The following is a 17355-nucleotide window of genomic DNA, read 5'->3' on the forward strand; positions in this document are numbered from 1 at the left end:
CTAGTGTCTTCTGCATTTGTACTGGGTGGACTTGGGGCCTGAGAGTGCATTTTGTTCCTTCTCTTTGTCATTTTGTATACCACTGTCTTCTGACCTTTGGTGTAGAGCTTAGAGTTATTACCTTAGCACCAGGTCTGAATCTATGAAGTTCAGATTCCTCCAGGTGGGTGTTATTTGGATCTGGCTGCTGTGCTCCACTTCTTTCTGCTGCAGGCGTTAGAGTTGAACCCTTTGTGTCTCTCTGGGAACATGTTCTGCTCCTGAATCAGCTGGGTGGTTCTTGCCTCTAGCCTCTTTGCAGGGAGTTCTGCTGAAGGGTTCTGTGCTGGGCCTGCACTCTGGGTCGAAAGAGGATCTGTGGGCCTTTGATCATCTCATTCGCTGGGCCAGGGTTCTGGGTCTGTTCAGGATCCCGCCGGGCCCCGGATCGTCTCACTCATCGTAGGGCCTGCGCTCCTGGTCTATTCAGGATCCCGCAGCCCCGGTGTTCTCACTCACTCGCCGGGCCTGAGCTCTGGGTCTGTTCAGGATCTGGTACCCCTCGGTCTGTGATTAATTCTTGATTCAATGCTGGGATTATGGGTGTGAGTTCTACACCCCCCTGGGACACATAATCTGTGTACAAATGTAAGGAGGAGAAAGTGGCTTGTTAGCAGCCAGAGCTGCTGCCTCTCCCTTTTCTCTTTACTGTTTTCTGCCACCATGAGCTGCTGTTCTCTTCCATGTGCTACTTTGCCTTGGAGTCAGCTGAGTGTGGACTGAAACTTCCATTAACTGTGAGCTAAATAGACCTTTCCTTCTTTAATTTTGGGTGTTCTGTATTTTGTCCCAGCAAGGAGAGAAGAGTAACTGAGACAGCATCTGATCTAAAATCCCATCCCAACATTCTCTTTATAAAGGCGTGAAGATGAGAGGGGATTAAGCCATCCCAGTGGTGGTTCTGTACTGCACGCCAACGATGCTTAAACTGCAGTTTCAGAAGCAAGAAGAAGTGCTTATTTTTGTTTTCAGCCACTAAACTATGGAGTGATTCATTATGCAGCAGCAGGTGACTGACACAAGCCCAATAGCCTAGAGTTTGAACATGATTCTCCAGCTGATGCAGGATGAGAAGGACATGTTTAATGGGCCTGTAGCATGGTTTGTTCTCATGAGGCTCCTTGTTGGTAGCGTTGTGGAGTGGGCCTTGCAGTGGGCCAGTGCTCTAGACTAAGAGGGTTGGGAATTGTTTACATGCAAGAGGAAGGACTTTTAGTAGCTCTTCAAGACTAATCCTGAACCTGGAGGATTAGCTCGGGGGACTCTTGACTCTTGCATTACCCTGGCTTGAAAGTGCTTCACAAATGGGCATCTATTTGGGCTAATTATGTTTCTCTCAATGTCCTAAGTTTGATTGCTAATCTAGTACCACCAAATGTGATTGTTATGGAGATAGTCCTTCAAGGCATGACTAATTTAAAGTAAGGTAATTAGGCTGGGTCTTAATTTAACATGGTTGGGACATTTATAAGAACAGGAGATTCAGACTGAGAGAGACACACTAGGAATACACACACAGACAAAAACATCATGCAATCCATAAAGAAAGAACTTTGAAAGCACCAGACCTCAGCAGGAACCAGAACTGGCCATGTTTTTCTTGGATTTCAGCCCCTTAAAGTGTGAGACAATAAATTTTCATTGTTTAGATCACCTTGTCTGTGGTATTTTTTATGGAAGCTCTATTAATCCAATTGACTTATCTCTGCCCAATGAGAAACATACAAGAGGAAGTAGTGAAAATTTGCTTTTTCCTGAAAGGAAAGCATAGGAAAATATTATTCTTCTCTTCTCTATTTGCAGGAAATGCCCAGAAACACCAGTAGCTGCCTGGAACTCAGTGATAGGATGCAGCCAGAGTGGAGAGACTGAAAGAGCCTAAGGTCTTGGAGACATGTGAAATGGCTGGGTGAACCAAGCCTGGAGCCTGCCCTCTTCAGGATTTCTTATTTCAGGACCTGATGGTTACTTTCTGTTTAAGCCATTTTGAGGTGGGTTTTCTATTATTCATAGCTGAAGGCATGCCAACTGATCTATGTGTTCACTAAGTAAGTGTGAAGATCCATGAGATTTGGAGAGGGTAGCATGAAGAGCAGACTCAAGAGGAAACAGCAGGTAGAATCAAGTGGATGTAGTCACTGACTGGAGGCTTGTGATTAGAAGGAATAATGTCCCTCAAATAAATCTACCCTGCCTAGCTTCTTAGGTGCAGTTCACTGTAGACTGTTGTTCTGTGACTTATGGGCCACTAAGGGTGTGATGCATAATGACAGAAGATGTCAAAATAGGAAAAATATATCTCGAAATCAGTGAAAGTACTAAGCATATAGGATTTTTTAAATCTTGTATTTTTGAGATAGGGTGTCGCTATGCAGTTCAGGATGGTCTTGTGCTCACTTTGTAGCCCATGCTGGTCTCAAACTCACAATGATCCTCCTGTCTCAGCTTACCAAGTGCTGGGATTATCGGTGTGCGGCAGCACACCCAGCTATTTTTCTCTTTTATGTGTGTAGGGCTCATGGGTATGTTTAAACAGAGCTAGAATGTGCATTCGAGTTGCCTATTTTTTTTTTTTTTTCAAAGCAGCAGGCCTTGGAACTGGTGACTCGAGTGGCCAGTTGTGCAGCTCTTTCTACAATTACATTCTTAGTGGAAAACTGTGAGCAATGTTTACAAGGTAAGCTGTGCTGCACGCCAGTAGCCTTTCCAGTCCCTTGATATTGTGAACCACGAACATCTGGAAGCCCCTGGGGGGCTTTGTTCTCATGTAGATCCTGTAACTAATGTTGGACGTCCGGAATTGGCCCTTGAGTCTTCGCCACCTAGTGGTCCATGTTTCTGGAATTCGGGTGTGATGCTTCTCAGCTGACCAGTGCTGGTTAAACTTCTTGGCCCTCTTCTGGCTGTCCCTGAGCTTCATGAGAAGTCTGAGGGCAGCCATGCAGCTGGGTATGAGATAGCTGCCACCATCATAGAGAACAGTTAGCAGAAGAAAGAGGCCAATGTATAGATTTCCTTAGAGCTTTTCTTCATGGCTGCTATTTTATTCATGTATCTGAGCATTTTGTGTAAATCAGTACATTGAATCCGTGAAGATAGATGATAACCATGAAGACACTCAGGGTCTTCTTCTAAGGATTGTGAGATTGGGTTGGAGAGATGGCTCAGTGGTCTAAAGCACCTACTTGGAGCAAGCTTGGCAAAGCACAGGGACCGTGGTTCAATCCCCCAGCACCACATGCCAGCCAGCCCCGCCCCCTGGTGGGCTGAGCTGGCCACACACACACACACACACACACACACATACACACACACACTAAAAAACAAAAAAAGGATTGTGAGATCAGTACTAATACACAGTGATAGCTGGGTGTGGTGGTACATTTCCATAATCCCAGCACTCAAGAGGTTGAGGCAGGAGGATTAGTGTGAGTTTGAAGCTGGTATGCGCTGTGTCATGAGTTCAAGTCTAGCCTGAACTACACAGTGAGACCCTGTCCTAACCTGCCTCCCCAGGACACCACAGTGATGTGCAGGGCATGTGGTATCGCTGAGGGGAGGCTGATCAATTTTATTACAGCTGAAAGTCGGGGGAGGAATTTGAGAACTGCAGAATGACATAGGAGCAGGAATGGTATCAGCGTTTGAAGCATCAGAGGGTGTTTGAACTGGTTTATTCCCAAATGCAATATCTAGTTTGTGTCAGAATGGGAAAGCTAATAACAAAGTAGTGAGTCACTGTATGAAACTAAATTTATCCAAGATAAAGACTTAGATGTATTCTGAATCTGAATTCTATTTTGTTTTTTAGCAGAGCAGAGTGCCAGAGTGCAACAATGTGAGGGAGCTGCCTGTCTCTATTGTAGAATTCTTTTTTGCTTAGTTCCCCTTAACAATTTCTTAAAAGAATACAGAAAAATTCAAAATTAATTTAAAAAGCTTTAGAAATGATACACAATTTCATTAAGCAAAGTAATAAGAATTCATCAACCTTGTACTAAAATACAATGTATATATATATTATATTTAATATATATCAAGGAAAAGTTGACATAATTATAAGAATATATAGGCATCTCTTCCTGTAAGTGGCCTTAGGTGACCTGTGAAAATGGTTCGCTACTCTCTTGACCCAGAAAACCCCACAAAATCATGCAAATCAAGAGGCTCAAATCTTCGCGTTCACTTTAAGAACACGCGTGAAACTGCCCAGGCCATCAAGGGTATGCATATCCGAAAGGCCACCAAGTATCTCAAGGATGTCACATTAAAGAAGCAATGTGTACCATTCTGGCGTTACAATGGTGGAGTTGGTAGGTGTGCCCAGGCCAAACAGTGGGGCTGGACACAGGGTCGGTGGCCCAAAAAGAGTGCTGAATTTTTGCTGCACATGCTTAAAAATGCAGAGAGTAATGCTGAGCTTAAGGGTTTAGATGTAGATTCTCTGGTTATTGAACATATCCAGGTGAACAAAGCACCCAAGATGCGCCGCCGTACTTATAGAGCTCGTGGCGGATTAATCCATCCATGAGCTCCCCCTGCCATATTGAGATGATCCTTACTGAAAAGGAACGAATTGTTACCAAACCAGAAGAGGAAGTGGCACAGAAGAAAAAGATATCCCAGAAGAAACTGAAGAAACAAAAACTTATGGCATGGGAATAAATTAAGCATAAAATAAATGCAAATAAAATTTAAAAAAAAAGAATATATAGGCAGATATATAGATTTTTTTTTTTTTTTTTTTTTTTTTTTTTTTGCAGAACTAGGGATTGAACTCAGACCCTTGCGCTTGCCAGGCAAGTGCTTATTCTACTGAGCTATCTCCCCAGTCCCCAGATATATAGATTTAAACCACATTACCAAACAAATTGATTTAAGTTGTAAGAGTAGAAAAATTACATTTCTTGTTATATAGGTCTTGCTTTATCTTGGTCTTCACCATCCAGCAGAGAAGTATAAAAATGAAATATCAAAAGTAAAGCCAAATTAACAGGCTGAGCTGTAAAAGGCTCAAGTCAACAACTTCTGACATTGCCAGTCCTACAGAAAACCCACCACTATTATGGACTACTGGACTATATTGGAATATTTTGTTGAATTCATGCACCTATAATATTTAAATGGCAATGGAATATCCATCTCTGACAAAACTAAACAAAAAAGGGGATACAAATGAACGAGCATTTTGTATCTGTATATTCAAAATAGTTAGGATAGATATGCAGCTACTTTCTCTTAATTAAATGAATAGAAAGATTTGTTCTAGTAGTGTTTTTGGACAGGATATCATGTCTGCATCTTGTACTATGAATAACCACCAAGGAGGCAACAATATGCAATGTATTAATTATTGAAACTGTCCTACTAATTGGTTTTGAAACTGTTTCATTGCTATTTGTTTCTCAAAATTATTTTTTAACAAAGAATTCAACAATGTTCTTATACAGGTTGTTGTCTCATACTTGTCTTCTTGTGTAGTGCCGTAGGCAGCACATGTGTGCTTACCTGTGCTAAGTCACAGCTACACAGTGACTGCATCCCATGTCTTGCCTGCGGATCACATCCTCAAGTGTCCTTAGATGCCCCGGAGCTGTAGAGCAGTCTGAGTGGTTCCCACATCCCATCCCCTCAAGGGTCGGGAGTGTATCAGTGTGACAGTCCTTATATAACAGGGCACCTGTAGTTAACAAATCAAGATCTGTTTTATTATTAAAATTTCTTTTTGTTACAGAATGATGAGGATAGTATGCATGTACATTTTCCAAAATTTTTTACTTTACAGGAAAGACAGGCAAAAAGCACCAAAAAATATCCAACAACCAATGTGAACTTTTATTAGCCTGCTCATCTTTTTTGTGTGTTTATTTTTTGGAAAATAGGTCCATGAAATCCACAAATTAGGAAGCAGGGCTAGTCAAAGAGCTTTGAACTCTGTCCTTCACAGTCCGCTAATACTGTTAATCATTAATAAATTTAAAAACTTTCCCTGAGAATATCAGCAGCCTCACTGCCACTGGGTATTGTGCCACGGGAGGGTGAGATGAGAGGCCCGGCAGCGCCTCTCGGGATTTCTCCAGAAAGCCTCGGCCCCCCGTCAGGAGGCTCTAGAGGAAGGGCGCAGACTCCATTCTGCTGGAAATTGCCAGCTCCACGCTCGGTGAGGGCTAGACACTGGGGAGCGTTAATTGAGATCTGTTTTAGGTGCCGGAGATGTATGGAGTTTGAAAAAAGGCAGAGGACTTTTGTGTCTTCGTAGGACTAGAGCGGGGCCATGGAAACAGGGGAAGATGGTCAGGACAGTGAGCTTCATCTTGCTTTTCTTCAGGTGACAATGGTCAGCATCAGTATCCTGTTGTTCCTCATCGTGGCCACCAGGGGGTGCAGCGCAGGTGAGTGTCTTCCGGGGAGCTCTGTCCTCCCAGCTTACCTGTATGTAGTACAGGAAGAAAATAAGCAGGTTGCATTATACCAGGATCTTGGTCGCTTCGAGGATGGAGTCTTTGAGACGCACAGAAGCAGACTGGATGCAGGCTGACTGCAGGTTTCTGGTCTCGGGAGGGCTCTGACCTGTCGCAGGGAGTGTTCTGCTAAGGCCTGTCCTGGTTCCGAGCTGTGTGACTTGACTGGCCCCAGGGGACTCTGGCGATAGCTGTGCATCCTCCTGGCCATTCGCGGCTCCTGTGGCCGTGGCTTGCGTCACACTTCACGGCTCTGCTTTATGCCCCGGGACGTTCTTTTCACGGCTCTGTAACAGCAGCAACAATGGCATTTCACAATCTGTATTTCTCTTCATTGAATTTTTTAAAAATATATTTTTTCTAAATATAACTTCACTTGACCTCCACAAAAATCATATTTATTAGCTCCATTTTAGGCATCAGCAAACTGAGGGGCAGATAGGATAAGCTGGGGTACTTGACTTGCAAGTGTTGAGCTACTTGTAGTTGAACACCGCAGACTTCGCAGCTTGCGGCTGCTTCCATCCTGTGATTCTCATTACTTTGCAGAGTTGAGAAGTGCGTGCAGGTTCTGTGTTTACACTTCCGTCAGTCTCTTGGCCATGGGCTGTACTGTCTGCCTTGAAGCTTGTTTCAGTCACATTAAGCTATGTATCCTTTCTTCAACGGACTGGACTTTGCTTTCTTTTTACCAGGCCTGTGGACATCTCCTTCTTTGACTTCTCCTTGTTCCTACTGATAAATCATATTTATCCTCTCAGAATAAGCTCAGGGTCCTCGACACCAGACTTCTGCGACTACAACATCCTGTCCTAGAGAATCCCCATGCTGCCTGTCAGGGCTCTCCATTCTTCTTTCTCAGGCCAGAGCTTGCCTTTCGCTCTCCTGAGGTTGTCACTCATTTCTGTCCATACACTTTCTTGTCAGCTTGTTGGCAGCTCCCTCTATTGGTAAGCTTTCACGTTGTTTGCGGGGAGAATGTTGAATTCCTTAAACTACTTAGTGTGCAGGGCAGGGCCTAGCACCAGTGTCTCAGTTACTTTCCTCTCATTGTTGGGACAAAATACCCGACACCTAAAATGAAGGAAGGAAAGATTTATTTATCTCACAGTTTGTCAGTCCATACTTGGCTGGCTCTAAGGCAGAGTAGCACATGGTAGCGGGCAACTATTCATGGCAAAGGAAAGCAGCAAAGAGCAAATGCAAAAGGGAGGAGCAGCGGCAGCAGTGGCAGAGGCAAGCTTGTCTTCCCTCCTTACATTGTAATGTAGATTACCCACCTCAGGGCCGGAATAGCACTCACACCCATGATCTGAGCATTGGATCAAGAATTAACTAAGCTCTAGAAGCTGCGCCATGACTGCATGAGGCTTTGAGGGGACAACTAGACACAAACCGTGACAGCCAGCATCAGGTCACGTAGGGAGGCATGTGTGAAGTCTGCTCTGGGTGCAGGCCAGATGTGTGGAGTGGAAAGGACACCTCTGTCTCAAGGCCTTTGAACCCAGGCAGTGAGGCTCTGGTTCAGTGGAGAAATGAGTTGGAGATTAATGATAAAGGGAGGCTGGGTTTTGTGTCAAACCAGCAATGAGAATAAAACTCCACATTTTCTTTAGCTGTGACCTATCTTGATCCTGAGAAACAGACCTGTTTTTTGTCTCCATCTCTTCCCCGAAGCTGCGTGGAAATCAAGGAGAGATGTCATGGTGCCCAAGGTGAGTGTTGAGGCTTAGAACTAGAGCCCAGCCAGGTACCCAGACTTTGTCCTCTGAGAGGTTTGTTTGTTTTTAAATATTGTAAAATATGATCTTTTTGAATAAAGTTTTGCTTTGACCAGGTTTCAGCGGCATAAATTACATTCACCATGTCATGAAAACACCACCACTAGGAATCTGTAGTAAGTTTTTATTACCTCAGCGGCAAGCTGTGTGGCCATTAGGCAAGGGAACCATAGCCTCCCTTTGCCCGTCTCGGGGTAACTGCTATTCTACTTTGTGTTTCCAAAAGTTTGCTGATTCCAGTTACCTCATATAAGTAGAATCATGAAGTCTTTGCCTCTTCGTGTTTTCATAAGTTCACTTAGCTAATATTTTCAAGGATTATCACTGTTTAAAGATGGATGACTCATTCCTTTTCCTCATATGTATATATATGTATCAATATATATGTATTATATATAACATATACACATCATGCTGTTTTAGCCATTCATATGCTTAGGAATGCACGAGGGTAGCTCTACTCTTTGGTCTTGTGACCAACACTTGGACGAACTTTAGTGGACAAATATCAGGTGGAGTTCAGGCTTTGAGTTCTTTCAGATATATACTAGCAAAGGAATTTCTGAGTGACTGATAAAATTTTGTTTAGCTTTGTGGGGAATGTTGCTGGCAGTGTTGATAGTTCTGTTGTAGGTCCTTCAGAGGGGCAGGGTCTTTTGAACTCAAGGGGAGTCTGGTAGACGTAGGACACACCGTAACAGGACTCAGAAGAGGAGCCTTTCTGGTGTTTCTAGTTCCTGAGGCTGTTTTGGGTACTGGGCTGAGATGTGTAATGAGCCCTCCGACAGGCTGCTGTTCTCCACAGATGGCCTGTATTTCCTCCGCACCAAGAATGATGGCATCTACCAGACCTTCTGTGACATGACCACAGATGGCGGTGGCTGGACCCTGGTGGCCAGTGTGCATGAGAACAACATGTACGGGAAGTGCACAGTGGGTGATCGCTGGTCCAGTCAGCAAGGCAACCGAGCCGACTCCCCTGCGGGTGACGGCAACTGGGCCAGCTACAACACATTTGGGACTGCAGAGGCTGCCACCAGCGATGACTACAAGGTTGGTGCCACTCACCATCCATGTGAGAAGTGCAAGGGCTGGGTGTGGCTGGGCCCAGCAGTCAGGGGAGTGTTGAAAGGTGACTGCAACACTAGCTAGGGTAGAGTAGTTGGGCAAAACACATGCCTCAAAACCCACCTTCCTCTCATCAAAGTCTTGAGCAGTCAAGGAGGTAGTGTTAAAAGCAGAGTCTGGGTGAGCTGGCCATCTCTCATTTGAACCCAGTCAGAGCTGTCAGCTTAGCCGAGGGAGGGAGAACATTGTGTGTATCCTTTGCTTTGTGGAATCTCCTGACCTGGTCAGGCTCAGTGTGCGTTGCTTTCTAGAATCCTGGCTACTGTGACATCCAGGCCCAGGACCTGGGCATCTGGCATGTGCCCAACAATACCCCCATGGAGAACTGGAGGAATAGTTCCCTGCTGAGGTACCGCACTGATACTGGCTTCCTCTTGAATCTGGGACATAATCTATTTGGACTCTACCAGGTACACAGGGCTGCTGGTTGTGCTGATTTTCATGGGTCTAGACAGCAGCAGGTGCTTGAAATTGTGCCAAAGAATCTCTCTTCCATGTTCCCCGCACCTTAATTTGTAGATGGTTTCTGTCCTGCTTCTCTCAGGAATTTTGAGCCAGGAAGGGAAGAGACTTTAGAAAAATAGGGTTGGGGGCAGGAAGACAGAAATTGAGAGAGGGAGGGACAGGTGGACAGGTGGAGAGAGAGAGGGAGCAGAGGAGGGAGGGAGAAAGGGAGAGGGGTAGAGAGAGAAAGAGAGAGAGAGAGAGAGAGAGAGAGAGAGAGAGAGAGAGAGATTTACAAAGTTTCCCAGGATTTTGAGAAGCAGAGCCAAAGGCAAAGATTCTTATGTTGACTGGTTTTCAAGTAGTCTCTGTTCTTGAGAAAGCACTGTTTTCTCCTGTTTGAGTGGCAAGATCCCTGTGAGAACCAAGCCTATTGCCCCCTTTCACTGACTTCTTTGTTTCATATAGAAATACCCAGTGAAATACGGAGCAGGAAAGTGTCAGACTGACAACGGGCCTGCGATACCTGTGGTCTATGATTTTGGTGATGCCCAGAAGACTGCGTCTTATTACTCCCCTTATGGCCGAAGTGAGTATTCAGCACTCCCCTGAAATCTTTGTAGGAAAGATGATACATTTAGTTAGCACAGGTAGCAGTTATGTTGTTACTGCAGCCTGGTTTTCTTCTGTGAATGTTAAGTGTATTGCCGTAGTTAATCTGCACAACTTCTTTGGGGCCTGAGCTAATATTAACTAATAACTCCTTGGTGGAGCTTAGGAAACAGCCTCCAAGGGGTTGATGACCCAGCTTAGGCCCAGGCAGTAGAGCTGGGATCGGGACTGGAAAATTGGACTCTTTACTCTACTCCTAGCAAACCCATTACCACACTGTCAGTAAGTTGTTAGAAGCAGGCCAGGTTCATGTGCATACAGGATAATTGCATTTTTATTGTGAAGTTTAATATTCATTTGTTCAATGTGAATTTAAATTTGACAGTGTGTCCTTCATAGAGGCTGAGCCTCTGCTATGAAGTCATTTTTATGTATATTCGAGATTTAAGACTAAAATAAAAGAGAACTAGGAAAGTGTAAAGGGGGTTGTGGATGTGCCTCAGGGGTAAAGAACTTGCTTAGTATGTATGAGGCCCTGAGTTTCATCCCCAGCACTGCTCCTCCCATAAAGAAAAAAGAATAATTAAAAAATAAGAGAAAAAGTAGAAAAGGAAAGTGTGAAGAGAGTCAGAGTGAGTGCAGCCACCAGTTGCTTCAGTAAGCCCTGATGACGTGCACTGGTGATCTCTCTGCAGTGTTGAACTTCTCCATACAAGTCTCTGGAGGACCAGGAGCCCTCCTTCAGAGCCCTCCTTCACAGCTCTTGGTCTCTGTGTACAGAAAGGTCCCCCTTGCCTAGGGTCGGTCCCATGGGCCGCAGTGGTGCCCAGTTCTACTTGCGCAGCTAAAGAGTTGGGCTGGAGCCTCAGCCCCAGCTAGACCGCATTTGCGCTGACCGAAAGGATGCTAGCTCCAGCATCTTCCTTGAAAGGTGTTTTCTGTCCCTTGTTTTCAGATGAATTCACTGCAGGATTTGTCCAGTTCAGAGTATTTAATAATGAGAGGGCAGCCCATGCCATGTGTGCTGGAGTAAAGGTCACGGGATGCAACAATGAGCATGTGAGTCTTTGTGTATTAAAGGAACCTGTGAGGAAGGCTGATTTTGTCTCTCTCCCTGTGTGTGTGTGTGTGTGTGTGTGTGTGTGTGTGTGTTGGGTATGGCATGTCTATCTGTGTGTGGGACTGTGACATTCTTTTGTCTTTTCTTAAATCTTCTTGGACCTGAGTGCTGGGACTGTGTGTTAAGGTACAGGGTGATGGTAATATTGGGGACCAAAATCACTATTGAGCCTTTGAACACATATTGCTCTATGTTCAGCCTTTGGGATAAAGCACTCAGCTGCCTGGAGTTAGAGCAGCTGAGAGCCTAGGCCTTGTCATTTTCTACCTGAGGTTTATCTGTAGTAGTAAAACTTGGTCCTCCATGTGATGGGTTGCACAGATGTGAACCTTGTCAAGGAGCTGCTCAAGGTCATGGACATCATCTTATGGACCTCATTCAGGCCATCTTCTGGCCAAAGAAATTATCTGCTCACAGTAAGTGTTTCAGAGAGGGGCAGCAAGCTGTTTTGCAGTTGGGTGCAGCGTAAATGTGTGAGTTATAGGCAGCAACTGATGAGGAAGTAGTGATAGCTGCCTCAGGAAGAGATTTTTACATCACCCTAGTGATTTCGACTTTATGCTATAGTTGATGGAAGCCATTAAAGCATTTTATAGGGTAGACTGACTCAACGATCTTCCTGCATTTTATAAAGATTATGCTGGTTGCACAGGAATGGCAGATTTTATTGGTGAGGTCTTAACTTCACCATGGGACCAGTGCCGAGATGGTTTCAGTAGTCCAAATGAAGACCTGAAGTCTATGAGAAGCACCCGAGGGACTGAATGGAGGACACTGATAAAAGGCAAAGACTTTTACCCTATGACCAGTTAAATGCAGAGGATGGAGGAGAAGTCTAGAATAATATGGTTTTCATTTGTGTGAGTATTTATTAAGTCAGGACATCATAAACAGGCTTAGGTTTAGTGAGGGATATACAGTCAGGTGCTGCTAAATAATATTTTGGTCACAGAAGAATTCCACTTGTGCTAAGGAATGTAAAATACTATATCACCTTGCACTGCTATCGTCATTGAAGTTTATGTCAGTATGCTGTATGATGTTGTACAACATCATATAGCATACTAATTGCACTGATCAGTGCAATTAGTATGCTGTATGATGTTGTTATAATGATAAAAATGTCTGTCTGTGCGTTTCTGGGCTTGCATCTCTGCCTTTGCGTGATGCACAGCTATAGTTATTTTGTCATGTGGAGCTCGAAGCGCCTGTGTAGAGATCCAGGTGGCACTTGTTGTGTGAAGTCTTTATCCCAAGACCTATCTAGACTGCAGCTGGAGCTCTGGGGTCATCAGTAAATCGTGAATAGTGAACAGTGTGTTCAAAGTCATTATTGCTTCAGAGGGTTTGTTGTGTTGATGGAGCAGCAAACTGCTTTTCAGGTTTCATGTATGTGGTATAAGAAGTGTCCCCTTCCCGGGAGCAGCTCTTAAGGAATTCATGAAGGGTCCAGCCAGGGACGCTGAGAAGCAATGATCAGAAATGCTGGAGGAAAGTCAGGTGAAGGCAGTGATGTCAAAACGGCTACAGGGAGAGGAGTTTTCCTGAGTGTAATCGATGAATATCACCAATGGAAATTTTCAAGAGAAATAAGACTGAGCTGGCTTTGGCCACTAACGCGTCTTCCTGCTCGGCAGCAGACCTCTCATCGCTGTGTTCTGCCCTCCTTGTTTCCTAGCACTGCATTGGTGGAGGAGGATACTTCCCAGAAGGCCATCCTGTGCAGTGTGGAGACTTTTCTGCCTTTGACTGGAATGGATACGCTGCTCACAGTGGCTGGAGCTGCAGTCGGGAGATCACGGAGGCGGCCGTGTTTCTGTTCTATCGCTGAGGCCTTTGTGCTATGGGACTTAGACCCCTTCTCCCAACTCTGGGATCCCAGGGATGTGGAACACCTGACCTAGTAACTACATTGCTAATGGGACAGGAAAGAAGAATAAATCGTATTCATCAAGGCTTAATGTCTTCATAAATTCTTTCATGCAGGGAATAAAACACAGGAAATTTCAAGAGAATATTTACTGATGTGACTGATGCTGATTTAGCCACTTTAGTGCTTGAAATATTAGGGCTTAGAAATCCTGATAGAGGAAAACGCCATCCTACAGCCCCTTTCAGGTAGCCCCTCAATGTAGCCAGAAGGATAAGAGTAGGGAGGAGGCATGGTACCCTATCCCTTCCTAACTTGTTTATATGGACTGATCAAGTTGCATCCTCAACCTGAATTCCTAAAGGAGAAAAGAGTGCATTTCTTTGTGGTGCATCAAGGAAGAAAAATGCTCCCCAATGTCCATATGTGGTACATTCTAGCTGGCCACATTCTATTCAGGGAAGGATGCGCCCAGCAGGCCCGTGGTGATGACGCCTCTTCTTGGGTGGCTAACCTTCCTGGGCTTGCATTTGCAGGGGCTTGATCAACAGAAGCTAAGGGGCCAACTCATCCTCATGGTGCTGTCTATACATGGGGGTGACGTCAGTCTCAACCTATGACTAAACATTAGGCAGTGTATTATTTTCCTTTGGAGTGCAGATATGACCACGATAAGCCCTTCCAATTCTCCGCTTTCCTGAGTGTCCATTACTTCTCACTGGCTAGAGGTGGGCAACAAGAAGACAAATCTGCTAGCTACACAGGAATTTAACTCTAAAAAGTTAACTCTCTATTTTCCTCTTTGAGAGCTAGAAAATTTCTTATGTCTCTTACAAAGTGGAACAAGAAGTTGCAGGAGCAGGGTAAGAAGGGGACCAATATTGTCTTGGTCGCTTTCTCCATGCTGGGACCATGTACCACTTATTTTGGCTCACAGTGTAGTCCACTGTCTGCCGGCTGCAAGGCAGAGATGACATGGTGGAAGGCTCAGGTGGAGGAACGCTGCTCAGAGGGGAAGGGGGATGGTGGGGTGGGGGGCAGAGGCCCTTCCAGTTCACACTCCAGTGAGCTGCTTCTTCCGGCCAGACCCTGCCGCCCAGCACCAGGTCAGCTACAGTTGTTCCCATGAGCCAGTCACCTCCAAGTCTGCATGCAGACAGCTTTTGAGGGGGACAACGTAGATGTAAATCAAAACAAAGAGGAAGGGAAAGAAGCTTCCTCGAAAAGTTTCTGGGAAGATTTTCTCATTTCAACTAGATTTAGTTGGTCCTGGCTTAGAAATTTTTAGTATTATTTCTATAGTGTTCTTTCTTACTCCTTAGTAACATGTTCTTTGTTACCTGTTGTTCCTCAATTTCCTCTATCCCATCCCCATTTTCTACACTAGCACACAGGTCTCTCTGTCCCTTACTCCGCTCAGCTGTCCTTCTTCCAACTGGAGAAACTAACAGCAATCCTAGTGAGTTTTGAACTCTGGTAGGTGTTTCCTGTATGTACTCACTTTCCATGAGCCAGGCACTGCTAGCCTGGTGAAGGGAAAGATACTTTTATTTTTTACATGTGCCTTTATGTGTCATTCCAAAAATACCTATTGAACATGCTCTGGTTCCTGGGCTAAGTGATGGAGAACATGGATGAACTGAACCAATTTCAGAGCTGCAGGTGGGGGTGCCCGCAGGCTGTTCCCAAGGGAAGCTAGAGGGCACTTTAGAACTGGAAAACAAGTGCGCCACTCTGTTTGTCACTGCAAACAGAAATCACCCAGGATTTGGAGGCAGATTTATTTAAATCAACAGGCTGTGACAGGGATTCATTCCCGAGGTATCAGGTCCCAATCTCTGGTATCTTGGGCTTATGTGGGGTTTACAAGTACAGAAGCAGAGTATTTGGTAGTCATTGATTTGTGACACCTTCGCTTATTATTGCTGAATGTTCTAAAAGAAAACTACATCGTATATGCTGCATACTAAGCTAAGTTCAAACGCTGGGCAAACTCACGGGAAGCTACAGCTTCAGGGTGGGGACAAGCTCGGAGCTGCAGGAAGCAAATGACTGAGATAACATACGAGTTCAGGGTATGGTTGCTTAGATAAGGGAAATATAGACCTGGCATTGGTGGGCAACAGGAAGACAAATCTGCTAGCTGCACAGAAATTTAACTCTAAAAAGTTAACTCTCTATTTTCCTCTTTGAGAGCAGGGGCCTGAATCTGAATGCTGTTAGGACTGCCTGAGAGAGCAGTGTCTGGGGGTTGCAGGACCAATTAAGAAACTAAATGTGAGCATGGAAAGAACAAAACAAAAGCTGGGCCAGGAGATGGGTGAGCAAGCAGTGGTGGGGAACAGCATGACTCCGGGGAGGGGAGAAGCCACATCGGTCCAGAGGTAATTCCTCTCCCATTCTTTCCATGTACAACAGGGATGTTGTGCTTACGGGATATGTTCATGCTATCCTTGCTGGTCCACAGGTGCCCACAAGGGAGCCCCCAACACCACCGCTAGGGGCTGCTAAGGGGAGGGAGGCCTGAGCTTCACTAAGTTTATGAAAAAGAACAACAGAGAGTCAGAGAGTGGAGCCCAGGTCAGAGGGCATCCAGCGATGCACTAGGCCGCAGGCTGGTGGAAGGAGCTGTAGAGGAGACTGTGAACTTTGCCCTGCAGGGAAAGGAGTGGGGGTGAGAAGGCCCTGGTTGGAGGTCAGCAGAGAGCTGCAGGGTGGACCACTTACACTGCACCCTCCCACCCCCAAGTTGACTACTATGTTGTATCTAGAGACAGAGAGAAAGACTTGCAGTTAGCCGCACCCCTAGAACTGCCTGCCATGGATGATGGCTCAGAGAGACAACTGATTGGCAGTGCAACCTGCTCATAGGCAGGCAATCAGGCCCCACCAGCTCCCCACCATAGTAACAGCTTCTGAAAATCTCAAAGCTTCCTTCACTCTCTAATTTCACTTCCTTTCTTCTGCATCCCTCCTCCCATTCCCTCAAATATTCTCTAAAACCCGTTCACACTAGCTTTTTACTCCAGATGTAAAAATAATTCCAACAGATTAGACCCAGGCATATTTTTCACCTATGCATAGTTCTCCATTTTCTCTTCTTTTCTTCCTACTGACTCACTCCCTTCTTCCTTTTTGCTTAACCCTCCCTTTACATCCTAGTCTGCCAGTATGGCCCAGGCTGTAGGAGGTATTGATAAAAGGGTAAAGCTGTTAAAGCAAGTCTTAATGTATATGGTTGATGTTTGGTTGGCATTGTTGATGCTGTTATAATGGGTAGGGATTTTTTTCCTTGCAACACAGTGCCATTAAACTGAGTGAGTCGAGGTGGTAGATGAGGCTAAGAGAGAGAAAACCCAAATCACATGGTAAGAAAGCAGATTACTAACTAAAGAGCTCTTCATACTAGTAACAGGGTCTTCCCACTCTGGTTGATTCTCAATCCTCAGCATACACACAGACACACATACACACAGAAGCATGAGAAGACAAGGCTGCAAAATGCCTCCAAATTCTTCCAGGCAGATCAAAGGGGCACTGGTGGGGAGAAAATTAAACACCAAATAGCTGAACTTAGCAAAATTATAATAAAAAAGAAATAAAGCTTAGTAAACTAAAAGGTGATATAACTAAACAGATAATAGAGTTAAAAAACAAATAGATTAGTAAGCTTGAAAATATTCAAATAAAACAGATAACCAAAATTCAAAGCATAGATGACCAATTTATCAAAGAATTAGAGTCCATGAAAAATTGCAAAATAAAAATCTAAAGGAGAATTCTATTGAAAGTATAGGCAGTTAAATGGAAGGAAATATAAAAGAACAAGTGCACAATAAGGCAAGGACAGGAGTAAGCTGATGTCTATCAGTGTCAGTGATCTGACCTTCCCAATTGAAA

General features: G+C 44.8%; 1 protein-coding gene across 3 annotated transcripts; it reads left to right on the plus strand.

Annotated features, from left to right (window-relative positions):
* Window positions 1-6061: 6061 nt before the first annotated feature.
* Window positions 6062-13546, plus strand: Itln1 (intelectin 1). 3 transcript variants are annotated; one of them, XM_023699863.1, is made up of 8 exons: window positions 6062-6199; window positions 6368-6431; window positions 8117-8215; window positions 9087-9334; window positions 9661-9819; window positions 10322-10442; window positions 11421-11524; window positions 13264-13546. In XM_023699863.1, exons 1-8 carry the CDS (start codon window positions 6083-6085, stop codon window positions 13414-13416), a joined length of 1065 nt encoding a protein of 354 aa, XP_023555631.1. In that variant the 5' UTR covers window positions 6062-6082; the 3' UTR covers window positions 13417-13546. The 3 variants fall into 3 exon arrangements, with proteins under 3 accessions (XP_023555631.1, XP_023555632.1, XP_004640038.1); XM_004639981.2 differs by having other exon boundaries at window positions 6107-6199; window positions 6299-6431; XM_023699864.1 differs by lacking the exon at window positions 9661-9819.
* The last annotated feature ends 3809 nt before the right edge of the window (window positions 13547-17355 follow it).

This window comes from Octodon degus, unplaced genomic scaffold (assembly GCF_000260255.1).
Source record: "Octodon degus isolate 3935 unplaced genomic scaffold, OctDeg1.0 scaffold00116, whole genome shotgun sequence".
Taxonomy (NCBI): Eukaryota; Metazoa; Chordata; class Mammalia; order Rodentia; family Octodontidae; genus Octodon; species Octodon degus.